Here is a 22582-nt window from a genome sequence, read left to right on the forward strand (position 1 = left end):
CCTTACCATGGCTCAGTAAACCTTGCTTTGCTGCCCACCACTCTGTCTGGTCTGCCTCTTCATTCTTCCAAGTGGCGTGACCGAGAGCCGTGGGCACCGACGAAGGAAAAAAATCCTGTAACACTGGCACCCTGACAGAATGAATCAGTTAACCCTGAGAAGACAAGAGAATTTGCTTTGAGTGTTGTCTAAATGTATTTATAATTTGATTTTGTGGAGTCCATTGTTGAATGGACAAGATTTAGGCTGTTTTCAAAAGAATCAACTGAAAAGTAAATGATTAGATTGTGGTGTCTAAATGTGGTGTCTCTCCCGATTGGAAGGGGGCCCCCAAATGTGGGGGTGGGCAGTGAAAGGAATTACCTGAGGCAGGACAAAGGAGACAGAAGTGTACTGAATACACCACAAGGGAGGGGAGGGCAGGACAGGGACGGAGAGGCTGTCTGCAAGGAGGCAGTGGTTGAGGGCTGCTTTGAAAGAGGGAAGGTGAGGAGGTATGATGACATATGGAATTCTCCCTTTTCTGGTGACTGCCTGGTTGTAAGTAACCCATTGGTTAGTTAGGGCCTATGGGTGTTTTAGGGTTTTTTTAAGATTTTATTTATTTATTTGACAGAGAGAGGGAGAGAGAGACAGCGAGAGCAGGAACACAAGCAGGGGGAGTGGGAGAGGGAGAAGCAGGCTCCCCACGGAGCAGGGAGCCCGATGTGGGGCTCGATCCCAGGACCCCAGGATCACGACGCGAGCCGAAGGCAGACACTCAACGACTGAGCCACCCGGGCGCCCCTGGGCCTATGGGTGTTTTGAGGTGGATCGCCTTGATTCAGTCAGGGGCTCAGGGTCACTCTGGGCCCTTCCACCTTGATCAGGTTTCCGCTGCTCAAGCCTGTTGTCTAACGGCAGCCTCCATATCTCGCCCTTTCGGCTAAGATCAAGTGTAGTATCTGTTCTTACCAGGTTAAAAGCCACCTATACATAGGTGAAACTTACAAGTCTCAACTATATTCAAGTAGTCTCTTTGTCATTCTAGTTTATGTACATCTTTTTTTCTTTCTTTCTCCCCACACCCACCCCTTTTCATGGCAGGTATGGAATATTAACAAGTCAAGGGGTTTGTTTCTCAAATATACGGGTTTTTTTTTTTTTTAATGAGCCAAAAGATAGCTATTTCTCAACATTTAATACAAAGTAGAGAAGAAAATAGAATTCAGCGATTACACCATTTCCTAAAGAGATAAGGGTACATTTATCATCTGCTCTTACATCAGATGGTTTGATATCTACATAATCTAATGACCAGATTAAATGCTGCTAAATGTTACCATCTTGGCTTTGGAAATTTGCCTTATTAGGCCCGGGAAGCTTTCTTTCAAATCTATCATCTATATAAAGCATAGCAGGAAAAGTATTACTTTTGCGCTCAAAGACCATGCTTTGAAAGAAAAAGTCATTGTCCTAACAATTGCTCCCTGACAGTAAATTAACACAGTTGATAAAGACCTATTCCACTGTTGGGAGTATGTTGGAAGATGCTAGCATGTAGAAATAAAAGAGAAACAGAAACATATATTAGACCTTGTATTCCTTTCTGTTTGTTCATTTTCACTAGGTAGTAATAATAATAACAATAGTTTTAGTTTGGGGCTTATGAAGCATTTCCAATATGCCACTGTTGGTTATAAGCTCTTAGCTTATAGTAACTCGTTTAATATATGCAACCCTGTAAGTTCTCTATCACCCTGTAAGATCGATACCATGATTAGCCCCATTTTATAGAGGTTAAGTGGCATGCTCAAAGCCACATAGTAAGTGACAGAGCGAGGGTTTAAACTTGGGTAGTCTGCCTCCACAGACACGGTTTTTAGCAAATCACTGTGTTGCTTATTATGCATAATATGTTGATGTTCTATCCTTTCTAGAGTAACATGTATAAATCAGCAAGCATGTACTGAGCACTGACCTAGATGCAATGGGGGAAACAAAAAATTATAACATGATGCTTCACTCACTTTAGAAGTATCTTTCTGGGCCAAATTAAATTTCACACTTGTTTAGATTTTCCCTGACAGTGGTTCTCAAGTGGTGTGTTAGGACCTACTGGAGTGCTGGATCAAACTTTGATCTGATTAAAGTGTAATTCCACTTCACTGACAGTAGATAGAGAAAATGTTGAGCGAAGAAGGTCATGCTGTGCAGTGTAGAATGTGGTCCACACCACTAAGGATAAGATGTAAAAGGCAGAAAGTAATGTCAAGCCAGCTCCCAAGAAAGATCACAGGTTTCTGAGAACATATGATGTTCTCTATTGGAGAATTTGGGCTCTTGTAGAATGTAAGCTACATGAGGGCAAGGATTTGGCCTGTCTTGTTCACAGTTGTAATCCCTAGGCAATATCCCAGTGCCTGGCACAGAGTAAGCAATAAATATTTGATAAAGGAATGAGTGAGTGAATGAATGAAAATAAGAGAGTGAGGCAGAGCTGCAAATAGGTCTACTCCCACAATGACATAGTGTTGAAGACGGACCACGGAAAGAATGATAATGGTAGATGCCTTTATAGTCATGCTGTTTTGTCATACTCTTCTAGGAACTATGCTGTGCTTTTTGATGACTTAAATAGCATTTTTCAGTCCTTTTATTTATTTATTTGAGAGAGAGAGAGAGAGAGATAGCATGAGCAGGGGGAGGGGCAGAGGGAGAAGCAGGCTTCCCGTGGAGCAGGGAGCCTGATTTGGGACTTGATCCCAGAACCCTGGGATCATGACCTGAGCCAAAGGCAGACACTTAACCGACTGAGCCACCCAGGTGTCCCAGTCCTTTTATTTTTTCTGTGTACCATCAAGAATTCTAGGATTCCGGGGTACCTGGGTGGTTTGGTACGTTAGGTGTCCCATTCTTGGTTTCAGCTTAGGTCATGATCTCAGGCTCATGATATCAAGCCCTGAGTCAGGCTCTGCACTCAGTGGGGAGTTTGCTTGAGATTCTTTCCCCTTCCCTCTCCCTCTCTCTCTCTGCCCCTCCCTCTGCTCGTGCTCTCTCTTTCTCTCTCAAATAAATAAATAAAATCTTAAAAAAAAAAAAAGAATTCTAGGATTCAAAAATTTATCATAAATTATTTATGAATCTCCCAAAGGAATGCTAACATATTTACAGTCGCACATCCAAGATAAAAGAACTACTTTGGATTTTGATAGATAGCTTCCATAGCAAATAGAAAACACAATCACCATTCCTAGAGAAATGCTTGTTAAAAAGATGTACAGGTCTAAAAAAAAAAAGGAACAAAACAAAAATAGGTATAGCACAGACTACAGAGTCCTTGTTTTAAATAGAATGCTTGAGTTAACCTGTGTTCTTTAAATTTCTGGGTCCCACTGTTTAGATATCACTCCTTGGTAGTTAAGGGGAAGGATCAAATCTTGGACCTTCATGGAAACCATCTAGCTTTTCACTAACGACTTCCATAGCCTTTGCTAAATATTATAATCTTTCTATTCTGCAACACTGTAAAGTCACTTTCTTCTTTTGTTTTTATCAAATAATAATAAATCCAGTTTGGGTGGAGGGATAGATCTGATTTGGGGGCGCTAGTTTGCAAGAGGTAGGTATGGTGCAGAGAGAGAGGTACCAGAGGAGTCAGACTTAACATAAATACCACCTCCTCTTAGATATATAGGAAGCGGCGGCAGTGGAAAGAATCAGTGAGTGGCATCAGTACCTCATTTTACATGTGAAATTTCAAGAAAATGTGTCTTTTTTAAGGCAATTTTTAAAATTTAAATTCAATTAATTCAATACATATAATGTTTTATTTGTTTCAGGGGTACAGTTCTGTGATTCATCAGTCCTATAACACCCAGGGCTCATTACAACACATACCCTCCCTATGTCCATCACCTCGTTTCCCCATCCCTCCACCCTTCTCCCCTCCAGCAACCTTTAAGGCAATTTTTTTTTTAAGATTTTATTTATTTATTTGACAGAGACACAGCGAGAGCAGGAACACAAGCAAGGGGAGTGGGACAGGGAGAAGCAGACTCCCCACTGAGCAGGGAGCCCGATGTGGGGCTCGATCCCAGGACCCTGGGATCATGACCTGAGCCAAAGGCAGACACTTAATGACTGAGCCACCCAGGCGCCCCTAAGGCAATTTTTTATTTTTATTTATTTTTTATTTTTATTTATTTATTTTTTTAAAGATTTTATTTATTTATTTATTTGACAGAGAGAGACACAGCGAGAGAGGGAACACAGCAGGGGGAGTGGGAGAGGGAGAAGCAGGCTCCCCGCAGAGCAGGGAGCCCGATGTGGAACTCAATCCCAGGACCCTGGGATCAGGACCTGAGCCGAAGGCAGACGCTTAACGACTGAGCCACCCAGGCACCCCCTAAGGCAATTTTTTAGAGCAGTTTTCAGCTCACAATAAAATTGAGGAGGCACAGAGATTTCCCACATACAGATATCTCCTGCTTTTCAAAAGTTTATATTACACCACTTTGCATTTACAAAAGACCTACATTAATATCCGTTTCTGATTTTTACTTTTACAGAAAAAGGTGAAAAGTAAAATTAGCCTTCAGTGCTTGCTTTGCAGTAAGCTATTACAGAGGCACTGTGCACCCCAAGCAGCAAGAGTGGTCCCACCAGACTCACTACACTCAGCCTCTCAGCATCAAGCCTCCATGGCTTGAAACTGTCTGTGAGCATCTATGCTTTATCTTGATTTATGTTGTGCATCCAGTAACAAGATGTGTCCTAAGATATCAGAAAAGCCTAAAAAGAGGTTATTTTGGGGGGGCATGGGAGTGCTCAAAAAATCTTCCATATAAGTTAATGATAATTGTTTTCTTTGCTTTATGCCATTTAGATTTATGAAGGTTCTCGTAGGAATGTCCTACTTCCTGATAGCAGGAGACACATGCGTAGCCTCTCACATTATTAGCATCACTAGCTAGAATGGTACATTTTTCATGGAGGATGAACCTATGATGACCAGTCATAATCACCCAAAGTCCCTGGTTTACCTTAGGGTTCACTCTTATTGTTGTACATTCTATGAGTTTGGACAAATGTATAATGCATATATCCATCATTGTCACTGCCCTAAAAGTCCTCTGTGCTCTGCCCACTCACAACCCATCCACCTTGGCAACTACTGATTTTTTTATTGTCTCCATAGTTTTGTCTTTTCCAGAATGTCCTCATATAGTATGTAGTCTTTTCAGATTAGCTTCTTTCTCTTAGTAAAATGCACTTGAGGTTCATCCATATCTCATCATGGTTTGATAGCTCATTTCTTCTTAGCAGTGAATAATATGCTATTGCTGGATTATCCCACAGTCTACTGAAGAACATCTTAGTTGCTTTCAAGTTTTGATAGTTAGGAATAAAACTATAAACGTCCTTGTGCAAGGTTTTATGTGGACATAAGTTTTTTATCTCATTTGGGTAAATACCACGGAGCAGGATTACTGGATCGTATGGTAAAAATTTCTTTGATTTTGGGATGCCTGTGTGGCTCAGTCGGTTGGGCGTCTGCCTTTGGGTCAGATCATGATCCCAGGGTCCTGGAATCAAGTCCCGCATCGGGCTCCTGGCTCAGTGGGGAGCCTGCTTCTCCCTCTGCCTGCCGCTCCCCCTGCTTGTGCTCTCTCTCTCTCTGAAAAATAAATAAAATCTAAAAAAAAACAACAACAAAAGAATTTGTTTGGTTTTGTAAGAAACCATCAAACTGTCTTCCAAAGTGGCTGTGGCATTTTGCATTCCTACCAGCAATGTATTAGAGTTCCTGTTGTTCCATATCCTCACCAGCATTTGGTGTTTCAGAGTTTCAGATTTTGGCTATTCTGATAGGTGCATAGTGGTATCTTATTGTTATTTTAATTTTCATTAAAGCATATGATGGAGGGAGCATTGTTTCATACACTTATTTGCCATCTGTATATCTTTGGAGAAGGGTCTGTTAAGGTCTTTGGCCCATTTTCCAATCAAGCTATTTTCTTATTGTTGAGTCTTAGGAGTTCTTTGTATATTTTGGATAACTGTCCTTTATCAGATGTGCATTTGCAAATAATTTCTTTCAACCTGTGGCTTGTCTTCTAATTCTCTTGATACTGTCTTTTTGCCCAACAAAAGTTTTTCATTTTAATGAAGTCCACCTTATCAATTTTTTTTTTTTCATGATTCGTGTCTTTGGTGTTGTATCTCAAAAGATACCACCACACCCAAGATCATCTAGGCTTTCTTCTATGTTATCTTCTAGGAGTTTCATAGCTTTGTAAGTGTTACATTAGGTTTATGACCCATTTTGAATGAATTTTTGTGAAGGGTATAAGGTCTGCATGTAGATCCATGTTTTTTTTTTACCTGTGGATGTCCAGTTGTTCCAGTACCATTTATTAAAAAGACTATTTTGCTCCACTGTATTGCTTTTGCTCCTTTGTCAAAGATCAGTTGGCTGTATTTATGGAGGTCCATTTTTGGACTCTCTATTCTGTTCCATTGACCTATTTATCTCTTCTTTTACTGGTACCACACTGCTTTGATTACTGTAGCTTTAGAGTAAGTCTTGAAGTTGGATAGCATCAGTCCTCCAACTTTGTTCTTCTCTTTCAACATTGTGTTAGCTATTCTGGGGCTTTTGCCTTCCCATATAAACTTTAAAATCAGGTTGTTAATACCAACAAAATAACTTGCTGGGATTTTGATTGGGATTGCATTGAATCTATAGGGCAAGTTGGGAAGAATTGACATCTTGATAATATTGAGTCTTCCTATCCACAAACATGAGATATCTCTCCATTTGTTTATTTCTTTGATATCATTTATCAGAGTTTTCTGGTATTCCTCATATAGATCTGGTACATATTTTGTTGGTTTTATACCTAAGTATTTCATTTTGGGGGGTGCTAATGTAAATGGTATCATGTTTTTAATTTCAAATTCCACTTATTCATTGTTAGTATATAGGAAAGCAACTGACTTTTGTAATGTTAACTCTGTATCCTGCAATCTTGCTATAATCACTTATTGGTTCCAGGAGGTTTTTTTTTTTTTTTTGTCAGTTCTCTTGGATTCTCTACACAGTTGTATCACCTGTGAACAAAGATGGTTTTATATCTCCTTCCCAGTTGTATGCCTTTGCTTTTTTTTTTCCTTATTGTATTTGGAAGGACTTCCAGTATAATACTGAAAATGAGTAGTGGGAGGGGACCTCCTTGCCTTGTTCCTGATCTTAGTGGAAAAGCTTTGAGTCTCTCCACCATTAAGTATGATGTGAGTTCTAAGTTTTTTTGTAGATAGTCTTTATCAAGTTGTGAAAATTCCCTTCTATTCCTAGTTTACTGAGAGTTTTTATCATAAATGGGTGTTGGATTTTGTCAAATACTTTTTCTGCATCTATTTATATGATCATGTGGTTTTCTTTTTTTAGTCTGTGAATGTGATGGATTACATTATTTGATTTTTGAATGTTCAACTAGGTTTGCATACCAGCAATAAAGCCTACTTGGTTATGATGTATAATTCTTTTTATACTTCTTTGGATTTGATTTACTAATATTTTGTTAAGGATTTTTGCATCTATATTCATGACAGATACTGGCCTATAGTTTTCTTTTCTTATAATGTCTTTATCTGGTTTTAGTATAAGGGTAATGCTGACTTCATAGAATGAGTTAGGAAGTGTTCCCTCTGCTTCTATCCTCTGAAAGAGTTTGTAAAGGGTTGGTATAATTTCTTCTTTAAATGTTGGTAGAATTCACCAGTAAACCCCCCTGGGCCTGACACTTTCCATTTGGGAAGGTTATTCATTATTGGCTCAATTTCTTTAATAGGCATAAACTAAAACTTATCCTTAAAAAAAAAAAGAGAGGGGCGCCTGGGTGGCTCAGTCGTTAAGCGTCTGCCTTCGGCTCAGGTCATGATCCCAGGGTCCTGGGATCGAGCCCCGCATCGTGCTCTCTGCTCCACGGGAAGACTGTTTCTCCCTCTCCCACTCCCCCTGCTTGTGATCCTGCTCTCACTGTGTCTCTCTCTGTCAAATAAATAAAATCTTAAAAAAAAAAAAAAGAAATTTAGTTGTTAATTTGTAGAAAATTGTTAAGATGCTCATAATTTGTTCTGTAAAGAGGATAGCACCAAAGGTAATAGTTTAATGTTCTGTAGGACATTAATCAGATTTTTATCTAATTTAGCAATTTAGCAATAGTTTAGAATGACTTCAGTATTTTCTTATACTGATGTATGCACATTATTTCTCTTATCTTTCTTTTTTTTTTTTTTTTTTTTAAAGATTTTATTTATTTATTTGAGAGAGAGAATGAGATAGAGAGAGCATGAGCGGGGGGAGGGTCAGAGGGAGAAGCAGACTCCCTGCTGAGCAGAGAGCCCGATGTGGGACTCGATCCCGGGACTCCAGGATCATGACCTGAGCCGAAGGCAGTCGCTTAACCAACTGAGCCACCCAGGCGTCCCTTCTCTTATCTTTCTTTAAATCAGCTTTGTTTACTGCTGATTTTCTCGACAGTTAAAAACTCGACCTGTGTTTAACTATATTTGTATGAGAATTATTTTATAACATTTTGAAATTTTACTTTGACATTTTATAGAAGTACAACTTGGCACTATTTTAAATATTTAAAAATATTTAAAATCTTAAAAATATAAATGCTCTTTTACCTAGCAATTGCTTATCTAAGTATCGATCCTAAGAAGATAAGGATGTGCTCAAAGATTTAGCTCTAAGAATGATTACGGGTGTTCTGTATATAATAGTGAAATAGAAACAACTATGCAATGCTAGAGGACCAACTGATACCTAAATTTGTTTTAAGAATGGTTGTTTCTGGACAAGTGGAATTCGTAGGTTTCAGAAATTTCTTTTACGTTGTTCATATTTTCTTGTGACACTTTTGGAAGAAGAAAAAAGCTTAAAGATCACAAAATCTAGTGACACTTCTCTTCTCATTCTTGTTGACCACTGTTGAGGTATTTAGACCATAGCTATGTCTTTCCCTCTGTTCCAATTGCTGCTAACTCAGGGAACTTCAGCATTTTTCGAGCAGGACTGATCTACCCTCTCCCTTTTCAGTTCCTTCATATCTCATTTCCAATGGCCTTCCAGTTCTGTAATTCACTTCTTCACTTCTGTAATTCAGTACAAAGAATTTTAGATATTGCATTCATTCAGAACTGTTCATCTCAGATGTTTCTGTGCTTTTTGCTCTGTTCTGCTTTTAGATGAAAATGCCTTGTTTTTCTGATTAAATGAAGTAACACATTTGCCGGAAAATTTTTTCAGAAAATACAGAAAGATTCAGGGGCGCCTGGGTGGCTCAGTCATTAAGGGTCTGCCTTTGGCTCAGGTCATGGTCCCAGGGTCCTAGAATCGAGCCCGGCATCGGGCTCTCTGCTCAGTGGGAAGCCTGCTTCTCCCTCTCCCACTCCCCATGCTTGTGTTCCCTCTCTTGCTGTGTCTCTCTCTGTCAAATAAAATCTTTGGGGAAAAAAAAAGAAAATACAGAAAGATTCAAAAGAGAGAATCAAAACACTGCAATCCAGAGCATACCACTCAGCATTTTTGCAACCTTTTAAACTTGCTGTTAGGAATAGTTTTTTCTTTGCTTTCCAAAATGGGATCTTACCATTCATTTTACTTTTATAATCTGGTTTTTGCCACTCAATGATTTACCTTTCCAAGCCAATCTATACAGACCACATCATCATTATTATGGCTAAAAAATAATTTATTTTATGGATGTAATATTCTTTATCTAACTTAAGGTGTCTCAACCTCAGCACTGACATTTGGGGCTGGATAATTTATTGTGGGGCCTGTACTGTGCACTGTAGGATGTTTTGTAGCATTCCTGCCATCTACCAGTTACATGCCAGTGGCACCATTCCCCTAGTCATGCCAATGAAAAATGTTTCCTGCTAGGGGCCCCTGGGTGGCTCAGTAAGTTAAGAATCTGACTCTTGATTTCCACTTAGGTCATGATCTCAGGATCCTGAGCTCAAGCCCAGCATCAGGCCCCATGCTCAGCGAAATAATCTGTTTGTCCCTCTCCCTCCCCCTCTGCCCCTCCCCCCACCCCACCCGCCCCTGTGAGCCTGCGTACTCTCTCTCAAATAAATAAATAAATAAACAAACAAATAAAATCTTTTAAAAAAAAATGTTTCCAGCTATTCCAAATGGCTTCTGTGGACAATCTTGCCCCAGTTGAGAACCACTGATACAATCAATCTGCTATTATTTGACATTTATATTTATTTTTTTATAATTAAAAACAGTGGTGCTAATAAAGATCTTAACATATATAAACTTAGCACTTCTTTGAATTACCTGCATAGCTTAAATTCCTAGAAAGGAACAACATATTTTAAATGTTGATATCTATTCCCAGATAGTCCTCCAAAAGTGTTGTATCAATTTACATTACCGTTTAAACAGCAGAAATGCCATTTCCTCACATCTTGTCCAAGTACTGTCTTTCTTAGTGAAAAACAAAACATATCATTTTGCCCTTTAAATTTGTAAATTCTTTGATTGCTAACCAGGTTGGTAGCTTTTACTATGTTTATTAGTCATTTGTATTACTCCTTTTGTGAGCTGCTAATTAATGTCTTTTGTCCATTCTTGGGTTTGTAAGAGCTAGTAATTCTTTCTTCCAGTTTGTAATTTTTCAGGTAACATTTATGCTGAGTTTTCCTTTACAGAAGGTATACATTTTTTATGTTGTCAAATTATTAGCCTCTTTATTGTGGTTTTACTGTTAATGGTGTCATACTTAGAAAGATCACCTCTGAAGTCTTATACTTCAGTGTTTTATTCTATTAGACCAACCTTCTATTTTTCTTTATTTCTCATTAGACTCTAATACTAAGACTTTGCTACTTCTAGACCAGTGCAAATTAAATTTGAATGTACATATGAATTAACTAGAATCTTATTAAAATTCACATTCGGATTCAGTAGGTTTGTAATGGGACAAGGGAGCCTGTCTTTCCAACAAGCTTACAGGTGATGTCAACTCGGTTCCTAGGCCACACTTTGAGTCACTAGGTTTTAGACCTTCAGCCCTCAGTCCTCTGTACCCTCTACCTCCATTCTCTGATTGGTTCTCCTCTGAATTTCCTTCCTTTCCTACCTACTGTGAATCCCAAGGACCGGAATTTCAACTCTACTTCACCCCTTTGTTTTTCTGGAACAACAACCCTTGCAATCTCCACCCCAGTATTGACAAAGCCAACATTTCTCCAGTCTCCAGCCACAGTACCCCTGAAGGAAATCTTATAACTGCTACCTTCTTCTATAACAAATGTATCATTTCTAAAGTCCAATCAGCAAGCTTTCACTTTGTTCCTCATCAGCTCCCTTTCCCATTTTTATAGTAACTTTGCCTAAATGTAACCTCCTCAACCCCATTCCACCTCCTTTAGAACCTCTTAGTCAATGAACAACAGCGAAAGAACCTCTTCAAGCCATCTAGTAGAAGTCACAGTTAGCATAGTAACTCTGATACTTAAAAAAGAAACCCGCGAGTTGACACAACCAGAGAGAGTCCGAGCAAGGATTGGAACCCATATCTTGTGGACGCTACAGTCTTAGTTAGGTTTTATCCATCCGGGCTCTGCTGCCTGGGAATCACAGGAGTCTTCATTGTTCCTGAGAGCTCAATTCTACAATAGTATCTGTATCTGCAACAAAGAAGAGGCAGGCAAATCAATAGCGGTTTTCAGCTCTGGATGGCATATTTGATTCACTCAAGACACTTTTTTAAAATGTCCTTTCCAGGAATTCATGGAGAGAAACTCTGTTCAATTAGTTTTCAGTGGGGCTCTAGGATTTTTAATCTGTTAAAGAGGAGTATTATCCCAAATCAGTGGTTTTCAAGCTTTTCATATTCACTGGACCCTTGGCACGAATCTCCAATCTCTCTGACAGGTCATGTGTGACAGGTGTGTGAGGTCTTGGCCGGCACCACAAACCGCCTCTCGGGTTTAGTTGAAATCTTTGTTATCCCTAGTGCAAATGTAGACCACCTTCCAGAAAGAAGCATTTTAGAAAGAGAACTGAAATTGGCCTAGGGAGTGTTGGTGGCGGGAGTGTTGGATTTACAAACAGTAGCTGTGCTTTCTTCCATGTGATTTCCAGTTTTAAATTTAACTGATTTAGCGAATCTCACACACCAAATAAATTTGTCGGAAATTTCCCTATACTGCACAGTTGGCAATTTAAAACTTCTACACACATGCGCTCTTCTCTCGAAAATCCCATGCGTCTGGGCGCCTGGGTGGCTCGGTTGGACGGCTGCCTTCGGCTGGGTCATAATCCTGGAAGTCTCGGGATCAGTCCCCGCATCGGGCTCCATGCTCAGTGGGCAGTCTGCTTCTCCCTCTGACCCTCCCCCCACTCGTGCGCGCTCTCAATCAATCAACCTTTAAAAAAAAATAAAATAAAATCCCACGCGTCCTCGGAGCACGGCTGGGTAGCCTGGCACAGCTGGGGGCGCGGCCCCTACGACTCGCGCCGCAGAGACCCGTGAGAGCCACGTGGAGCTCTTACCGCGTCCCGGGGCTCCAGGTGAGCCAAGGACCCGGCTCTACAGCTGCAAAGTCGCGTGCCCCTCGCCGGAGCCGTGGCCGAGGGGAGGAGACGCTTCCAGCCGGGGGCGCCGGCAAAGCCTGGGACCGCCGGCAAAGCCTGGGACCGCGACAGGCGACTCGGTTTTCCTCCGCCCTCCGCCGCCCACCCGCACGGGCCGGCGCAACCCGGTAACCTGGCGCCGAGCGGGCTCCGGCTCGCCCAGGTGCGAAGGGTGCTGAGCCGCCCCGGCCGCGCCGCTCGGCCCCGCCCAGCAGGGGCCCGCACGGCGCCCGAGTGGGCCGGCGGCACGTCAGTCAGGGCCGGGGGCGGGGCCCGGGAGCGCCCGTCCCCCGGCCCCGCTATAATGTCGGGCCCCGGCGGGCGGCAGGCGGCGGGCGGAGGTGCGCGCCTGGGCAGGGGTGAGGCTGAGGGCGCGCGGACCTCCTCGCAGCTGCCGCAGCTGCCGGCCCGCGGCGACTCCCGGAGGAGAAGGAGGGAGGGAAGGAGAGTGGGAGGAAGGGGCGGGCGGCGGGATGGAGGGCACCGGAGGCTGCCCGTGCTCCGCTCCCACCACCTCCCGAAGGTGCTGCTTCCAACTTTTACCTTCTTGGAAGCGCGGAGCGGCAGCGTCAGGAGACTTGACATTGCAGGGCTGAGCCGAGCTAGTGACGTCCACAACCCTTTTCTTACCGGTTCTCAGCTTTGTTATCTGTATTCATCTCTAGAACATGGACTTCGCCCGCCTGTGGCTAGGGTTGCTGCTGCCTTCGGTAGCTGCGCTGGATTTCGGCTACCACCACCAGGAAGAGATGGAAGCGTTTTTGAAGAATGTGGCCCAAAACTACAGTTCTATCACTCGCTTACACAGTATTGGGAAGTCTGTGAAAGGTAGGGTCCATCTCGTGCACTTTCCCAAACCCCCAGCCCTCGCCTTCGTTCATTAAATATACCTTAGCTTCCTGTCCCCTTTCCTTGGAGCTGCTTGGAGGAGCTCCACGCGGGTAAGCCGGTGCCTTGCGTGTTGGTGGTTTTCTGCTTTTGTGTGTTGTGTTGTTTTATTTTGTCAGGGAGGTAGTAGGGAGACCTGAATTTTAGTAATCGTCTCTGCTGTCATTCAGTGTCATTGAGTCCTATGCGTTAATGGCATTCTTTTTCCATCTTGCTCTGGTTGCTTGAGGTGTGTCTTTTAGTTTTTCTTGGTAGGTAAGCTTATGTCGAGAAAGTCTCCGTTTATCCATAGCAGCTTTCCCTTTTTGTTGGCTTCTTTAAATGATTTGGACTGTTAGTGTCTTTTTTTTAAGTCTCCTTTAAGCTAAAATAGTTCAGTTCTGTTGGTGAGATTTCTGTTGTGCATAATTAGCCCTGTGACATAAAGTGATGCAGAACTATCGTTTCTATAAGTTTTAGTGTTAAATAGCACAGTTGGTAAGATTTGTGTCCTGTGTAATTAGCCCTATGGCTTAAAGTTGTGCCAAAAAGTGGCTCTGATACTGATTAAAGGCTCTTTTAAAATCATCTGTTTGAATAAGACAATTGCTAGATAATAAATATATGTTAGCAATGACTGGGACTAGCATTTTCACATTTATCGTTTGCTTTATTTAATTTAGAAATTATATATTAAAAAAATAGCTGTATATTGTCTAATTTTTAGAGACAGGGAATTTGAATCCGATATTAAGTGTTTTGCTCAAGATCACCAGATGGTGGATTTTATAACCAGGATTGGCATTCAGATCCTTCTACTTAAAGGCGTAGATATTTTGGGGACAAGGCGAATACTTTATCAAACATTGTTATTTCTTAATCTTTTTATATTGGTGCTCCCGAACGGATTACCTGAAAATTTAATGCTTAAATCAGAAGCTTTGTTAAGTTTATGCAGTTTGGATCTCCTCTCTTTATAAGGTGTGTTCACACTCCACGTAGATTTTAGCTCTGAGCTTTTGAACCAAGGAGTGTCTCTTAATTACCATATTCTCAATCATTTTCAAGAAAAAAAATTAAAGTCATGGTTTTCATATTAAAGAAGACCTACTATACAAATTTACTTATATGTAATGCAAAATAAAAAATGCTGGGTCATGTGTTTAATGGTATCTTTGTTTTCAAAAACATTGCCAAAGAGTTGGTGCCAGAATTACTCTATATTGCTCTATAATCCGAATTAGAGGTTGGATGTGTGAGAAATCACATCTTGAATCAGCATATGTGTTCAGCCTTTTGAAATCATTTCCCCCTAGAGTTCAAGAGAAGAGCAATTTTAAAAGATCTTTAGTAAAGCAAATATCTTGAGTTACTGTTTAGTCATTTAAACCACAAGATGATGAGGGTGTTGTTAATTTTAAGTACTAAATGATTTGGCAAGCTTTTATGTTTTCTTTTTTTTTTTCTTTCTTTCTTTTTTTTTTTTTTTAGAGAGACAGCGAGAGAGGGAACACAAGCAGGGGGAGTGGGAGAGGGAGAAGCAGGCTTCCTGCTGAGCAGGGAGCCCTATGCGGGACTTGATCCCAAGACCCTGGGATCATGACCCGAGCCGAAGGCAGACGCCCAACGACTGAGCCACCCAGGCGCCCTAAGCTTTTATGTTTTCAAACACAAAGTGCTTGTGAAAGAAAATTGGGGAATCTCTTAATGTGAACCAGCTACTCTGATCCATCTTTCATGATATCAGACCACAGTAACATTGAAAGCCAGTAGGCTTTTTTTTTCCCCCACTTTGTATGCACTCTTGTTGTTAAAGGACTGAGAAGTTATCATGTAAAAATCTGACACTCGTTGTCAGATGTTTGTGTTGAATATATTCTGAATAATTACTCTGATTAGGAAAAAGGTTCCAAGTGGTGGGTTAAACTGTACACTGTATCACTGCATGTTATCATGACCATTGAAAACCAGTGCTCGTTTGTTGGTGCTCTTTTCACTAGATAGGCAGTTTTCCCTGGCTGTCCCACCCTCTGGTGTAGGATACGTTTGCTTAGCAAACAGCCTTTACCATATTTGTTATTTTTTTTTATTATGAACCTGGGCAATCTACCTAGAAGAGGAAGTAATATTCCTACCCAGTCAAGTACATTTTTAGTTTTTGTAAATGCACATCACGTGGATTTTTGTTATTGTAATCATGGATCCTATTCTGCCTTTTTCCTCAATTCACATTATTTCATTACATATTTCTATGAATTGACAAAGTCTGCAGATGTAAATTGGTTGCTATATAGTATTTTATCCTCTTGGTTATGGGAATTGTCTTAGTCATTCACCATTTGGGGGCATCTATATGGTTCTGATGATCTATTATAAACAATGATGCTTTAAAAGCATTGATACATGTCATGATGATTACCTTCCGTTGTAACTGGTGATTTTTCTTTTCAGTTTTTTTATTTTGAAATGCTTGAAATCCACACAAAAGTTGAGCCCACATTTACCCTTCACCCAGATTCAGCCATAGTAGACTGACCATATTTCATTTGGAGCTTTTGGGGAAACCCCATTACATAATGACCTAGTAAAATCTTAGGTGAAACAAGAGCAGCAACTCAAACTGACAACTGAGTTGAGAAAAATTAGAAAAGGTACAATATTCATTGGTTTATTCATTCGTCCATTTAAGCGAATATACCCCCCCTTTTTTTCCACTCGTAACCCCCTCTGTCTAGTATGATGCTGGCACATATTCAGTAATTTATATTTTGTTTGTTAATGAATTGAATGTTTGCTGAGTGAAAGCCATGTGAAGCAAGCAAAGTTGTGTGCCATTCGTTGCCTGCCATTAAGTAGCCCCCTTTAAAGGACGAATATATTTATTGTGGATTTCCCCGAGCCTCTCCACATCCCCCAAAATTAGTTCTAGGACTTTTTTTTTTTTTTGGCTTTTTAAGTTTTAATTCCAGTTAACATACAGTGTTATATTAGTTTCACATGTACAATATAGTGAATCATCACTTTCATACATCACCCAGTGCTCTGTACAAGTGTACTCCTTAATCCCCATCAATCCATTTCACCCATCCTGCACTTCCCTCCCTTCCCCTCTGGTAACTATCAGTTTGTTTTCTATAATTGAGTCTGTTTCTTTATTTTGTCTCTCTTTTTCCTTTGTTCATTGTTTTGTTTCTTAAATTCCACATATGAGTGAAATGGGTATTTGTCTCCAACTGACATTTTGCTTACTATTATACTCTAGCTCCACCCATGTCCTTGTAAGTGGCACGATTTCATTATTTTTTATGGCTGAATAATCTATTGTATGTGTTTGTGTGTGTGTGTGTTCACATCGTTATCCGGTCATCAATCAGTGGACACTTGGCTGCTTCCATATCTTGGCTATTGTGAATCATGCTGCTATAAACATAGGGGTACATGTATACCTTTGAATTAGTGTTTTTGTATTCTTTGGATAAATACCCAATGGGCAATTACTGGATGGTAGGGTAGTTCTATTTTTAACTTTTTTGTGGACCCTCCATACTGTTTTCCAGAGTGACTGCACCAGTCTGCCTTCCCAACAGTGAATGAGTATTCCTTTTTCTAGTTTTAGGACCATTTAAAATGAGATTTTTCTACCATCTCCATTTTAAGAATCTTCCCTTCTGCTTAGTCTAACCTTTACTTTATCTGAATAAAAAAGGTTGCAAAGGGCAAGGAGTAGATCATAAAAATCTGTTATCAAGTGCTTCCATATTATATGTTTTAATACATTAGATCACACAAGTTAGTAAGTGTTAGAGGATTCAAATGCAGATCAATGTATCTCCCAAGCCCATCTCTTTGCCCCTTAAAGAGGCAGTTTGACACGGATGTAGATGGTTACGTGGAGATTGGGTTTTCTAGAGTCATGGTTTGGGCACATGTGATTTGAAAGTATAGCTTCTGCCAAGGATCTATGGCTGTGTTGTTCATTACAGTAGTCATTAATCACCTGGTTATTGAGCAGTTGGAATGTGACTAGACAGAATTGAGATGTGCTAAGTGATTTTGTAGACTTAATACAAAAAAAGTAAAATAATGTTTTTATGTTGATCACCTGTTGAAATAATTTAGAACTATAGGTTAAAAATATTTTTAAAATTTCACCTGCTTTTTACTTCTGTTAATGTGGTTATGGTTACTAGAATATTTTAAATTATATGACTCGTGTTATATGTTGATTGAGCCATGCTGACCTAGAGAGAAATTTGTTAGTAACTTTTTTCTGAGTACAAAAGGAAGCTAAGTTCATTTAGAAAATTTGGAAGGTACAGCAAAGCACCAAGAAGAAAATTAAAATCTCACCATACAAAGAAAACATTTAGTAGACTAAAATCACTATGTGTACTGTTCTGTGCCTTTCTCCCTCACACTAAGCTAATTATCTTGTTTGTGCATGCAAACATGTTATTTCTAAAAGTTGATTTTAATGCTCTGCTTTGTGTCCTATCAATGGATATCCTAGTGTTTATTTAACTTCTACCCCACTGATGGACATTTAGTTTGTTTCTAAACTTTTCCTGTTACAAATAGTGCCACAGTAGACCTCTTCAAAGCTAAGACGGCAGAAGAACACAGACTTTGGAACCACAGGGCCCAAGTGCAAATTCTAGATCCTCTACTCTGTAGCAATGTGACCTGGAGTTGTTGGATAATTCCTGGCACATAGAAAGTGCTACATAAAAGCTGCTGCTAGGGATATAGTAGATGCTGTTAGGGAGAAGTTTTCCAAAAAGGAAATTACCAGGTCTTAAGCAGTTTTATGTATTTGATACATGTAACCAAATTGCTTTCCCAAAAAGATTGTATTGATTTTTATAATCTCACGAGAAATGTATGCTAAGAAAAAAACAACTTCTCTAAATCTTCTGTTAGTCATAAATCAGTACTGGCATTAGTGATTTGGAAGATTATTGTAGATTGGTCGAAGAGTACAAAGTTTCGGTCATACAAGATGACTGTGTCTTAGAGATCTGCTTTTTACTGCATAGTGCCTACAGTTAAACAATACTGTATTGTATGCTTAAAAATTTGCCTAGATGGTAGATCTTATGTTGTGTTCTTAAAATAATAGCATAATAATAAAGACTATTGAAGTGTCTGTTTTTCATTGTTTAATGTATAAGGGAGAATTTATTTCTCATGCTTTTTCCCCAACAACACTCACCTTCACTTATTCATTCAACAGATACTAATGGAATTACTCTGCCAGGAGCAATACCATTTCAGATGCTCAGTAATCTCCCTAGAATTGGTTTAGACTCCTGCCCCACAGAGGCAAGTACTGTGTGCTCATGCACAGATCTCTCATTGTCTACTGCCCTTCATGGGGTAGATTTTAGCTGGTGATTTGCCCTCAGAAAAGAACATTGTGTATAAAACTTTGCCACATTTGGTTTTCTGTCACACTCTGTTCATTTCTCAAGTGTGATTGCTTCTCCGCCTTTTAGCTAAGATCAAGTGTAGCATTTCTCAAGTGTGATCATAAAGCTAGTTTGCTTGGGATCCTGTAGGATCCTGTATTAAATGCTTTTTTTTTTTGGAGAGAAAGCATGCGTACACAAGCGTGGGGGCAGAGGAAGAGAGAAAATCTTAAGCAGGCTCCAGGCCCAGCACAGAGCCCAACATGGGCTCAATCTCATGACTCTGAGACCATGACCTGAGCTGAAATCAAGTGTTTAACCAACTGAGCCACCCAGGCGCCCCTAAAATGCTCATTATGATGTAAATATGATATCGAGGACCAAATATCAAGAAAATCATTACAATCTAGGAATTTCAGCTGTAATACATGTTTGTGATTTAAAGTTATAATGGTTTGGCAAGCCTTTCTGCTTCTTGAAAGGTTTGAAATGCAGAGTCCTTTTCTGAAACATAAATATCAGCCTTGTTTATCACCATTCAGGGTTTCTTAAAGATACTGCCTTTTTTTAAAATAAAGAAAAGATTTAGATTTTCCCTACATTTATAGTATGATATTTTAGAAGAGGAAATTGAGGGGCGCCTGGGTGGCTCAGTCATTAAGCATCTGCCTTCAGTCATGATCCCAGGGTCCTGGGATCGAGCCCCACATCGGGCTCCCTGCTCCACGGGAAGCCTACTTCTCCCTCTCCCTCTCCCACTGCCCCTGCTTGTGTTCCTGCTCTCGCTATCTCTGTCAAATAAATCTTTAAAAAACAAAAATAAAAGAGGAAATTGAGACAGAATATCCAAAAGGTAACATAGGATTTTACTCTGCTTCTTCTCTCTAGTAACCATTTTTATTCCAAATCTCAAATCGATCTAAATGGCAATACTCTAGGGACAAGTGGCATTTGAAACTTAAAAAAAAAATGACAGCCAATATCAAGTGACTTTTACTATTTGCCTGGTACTTTACGTATTATGTTTCACCTGATCATTCTAACCATGGTATGAAATACCATTATTATCCTCCAATTTACATACGAAGAATTGAGATTAAGTGAATTATACATAATAAATGACAGAGGAGCCAAATTATTAGTAAATGAAACCAATGCCTGTCTTGTGCCAAATTTTGAACCTTCTTTACTTTTAGTTTCTCCAGTTATTTTTTTCTCTGTCCTTGTTCCTTACCACCTCCACCCTGTATCTCCTGCCCCTGCCATCTTCCCTCTGACCCAATTCTGAAAAAGTTGACAGGCTTTCTCTATCATCCAAGAAAAGTCTTATATTAATTTTTTTTTTTCAATGTGATAAGTGATCTGTGGAATTCCTGGATCCGTTTTAGGTATTCAGTTTCATCTAAAGCAGTTTGGATTCCATCTTTTGTTTTAAAGATAAATTTTTTCTATATGCCAAAACTCTTTGAGTATGAAGCAAAAGGAGATGTCTGAGATTCTCGTTTGCACACTTACGGGACATCCACCCACCAAAATGCTATCTCTTTAGAGAACAGTGGTTCTCATTAAGAGCAGTACTGCCCCCTAGGGGGAATTTTGGAAATGTGAGGGGGAGGTTTAGGCCAATAACATAAGTCTTGGCAGGGGGAACCCTCCTGATGCATTCTTCTGATCTTGTCAGCAATGCACGAATAGTTATGCAGAGTGAAAAAATTGTCACCCACATTTTCTAATGCCCTCTAGGTGAAAGACCAGTTTACAATGATCTGAACCTAAAACCAAACTCTGTTTTATGTACAAATAAAAATCCTTTTCCCACAGTTTTAATATATACTGAACTTTCCAGGAATGTAACTGTATGTAAACTGAGGGGAAATTCTATTTTCCATAGCTCTGAACTTGATTGGGAGGGGTTTCACATTCATAAAATCCTGACACCAGTGACCACACAGTTGAATCCGTCTGCCTTGGTAGCAGATGCATTCGTTGTGACTCTCAAATATAGGTATAAGCATCGGACTCTACCGTGTCTTCTCGTGGCTCATGTCCAAGGGTTTACCTGCTGATACCAGGTTTTATTATAAGTTTCTCTTTTATTTCTCTTTTATATAATTTGAATGTTATACTGATCTTTCTGAAATTACGTAAATGTGTTTTCTGGGCATGTTATGCCAGCATGGTAAAGGAAGATTGCAAAATATTGGACATGAAAAAAGAGGCATAAACTGATAGGGCTAGGAACTGTTGAAGTAAAATCACAGACCTAGATTCAGGTTTATGTAGCCAGCATCCAAAAGGTGTTTGGTCTCTGTTCTTAATCCGTGAACATGCGTGTCTGGAGGTAACACTGTGGTGACAGTGGTAGCTGGAGTTGAGCCACAAAAACTGCCATTAGTCCTGTTTCCTTCTTTCAGTTTGTGTTTCTAGAATGTCCCTTTCGTTAAGAGTACCTAGGAAGATAAAAGGAATCCTAAAGTAAAAAAAAAAAGTAGATTATTTCAAACACCAGCTTGCATCTGGTGTAGGAGATTAAAGCAGGTCTTCCTATCTAGTGATTTAAAGCAACTGGTGTTCTTTCTAGCTCCTTAGTGATTCAGTGTAATACAGTATAGTAGTCTGCTGAGAAGTTCGTAAATCCTAATTTGAGTTTGGTTAAAAGGAAACAGACATGAGTTGCACATTAAGACTGTTTCTCATCTCAGTGTTGTAAGGATTGCTGCATGTCAGATGTTTTAAAGTACAAATTTTCTGGTCTGTGACCCTTGGCATAGTAGCTTCAGCAAGCTCAGCTGGAGGACTTAGTCCCCACTGCAGCAAAAAAAGGCTGCCAACTTCAAACAAACTGCCTTCAAACTGGGTCCACAGACTTATCATGAACTTACCCAGAGCTGAAGATAACAACCTTCATGTGGGGTATAAAGGCATTAACCGTCGTGCTTAGGTATTGGGAGGGTTTACCCTTGCACAGAGTTTAGTAGAAGAAACCAGGGAAATCCCCCTTCTGTTTAGGTAAAGAGCTTTCCATTAGTTCCTTTCCCGGTTTTCTAATGTCTCTGATAGAAATCTTCTGAGAAAACTAGAACCATACTTGAGCACAATTGAAGTCACATGAACAATTATCCAAATACATGCCTCAGATACCTTTCTGACAAAGTACACAAGTATATTATGAATACAGTCAGACAAAATTTAGTACAATGTCCCATTTTTAGAGTGGGAATGGATGTTACAGACCCTGTGATCACTCATTGAGTTCTTCACGGCTTAGTTCAAAATGTTAACTCCTCCTGGAAGCCTTTCTCCAGTCCCCTGGGCGGAGTTAGCATCTCCCTGCACCCCTCTTCCTGGCAGCTCTGACTCTAACAAGCTATGTTACACCTGGGGGCAGGGATCAGGCTGTACTCATCTTCCTATCCTAGGCCTGGATCTGTGCTTATTAAAGGCTAAGCACTCTCAGGATCAAAGCTGAAGAGTTTTTCCATGCATAGTAAGTGAAACATGAATATAAATCTACTTTTATACAATATAGTATATAGTCATGTTGTTATACTGTGTTAAGTATATAGGATATATATTTTTATATATGCTTTTATATAGTTAAATTTACCATATATAACTTTATATCGCTACATAAATTGTATTTAGTAAGTACTTCAGT

The 22582-nt window shown here is 40.0% G+C and overlaps 1 protein-coding gene and 1 pseudogene across 2 annotated transcripts in view; both read left to right on the forward strand.

The window, feature by feature from the left end:
* Nucleotides 1–908: 908 nt before the first annotated feature.
* On the forward strand, nucleotides 909–1005 carry LOC123845189 (U2 spliceosomal RNA; annotated as a pseudogene).
* An 11907-nt stretch (nucleotides 1006–12912) lies between these two features.
* CPM (carboxypeptidase M) overlaps nucleotides 12913–22582 on the forward strand; it is a 69561-nt gene continuing 59891 nt past the window's right edge. Inside the window, exons 1-2 of one of the 2 annotated variants that reach the window (XM_064590916.1) lie at nucleotides 12913–12990; nucleotides 13315–13477. In XM_064590916.1, coding sequence (XP_064446986.1) covers nucleotides 13318–13477 — 160 coding nt within the window. In that variant the 5' untranslated portion in view covers nucleotides 12913–12990; nucleotides 13315–13317. Of the gene's footprint in view, nucleotides 13009–13314; nucleotides 13478–22582 lie in introns of both variants that reach the window. The other variant, XM_045872999.3, reaches the window with a different exon arrangement.

This window comes from Mirounga angustirostris, unplaced genomic scaffold, assembly GCF_029215605.1.
Source record: "Mirounga angustirostris isolate CCGP_5_RB_7025 unplaced genomic scaffold, mMirAng1.0.hap1 SCAF_5, whole genome shotgun sequence".
NCBI classification, from domain to species: domain Eukaryota; kingdom Metazoa; phylum Chordata; class Mammalia; order Carnivora; family Phocidae; genus Mirounga; species Mirounga angustirostris.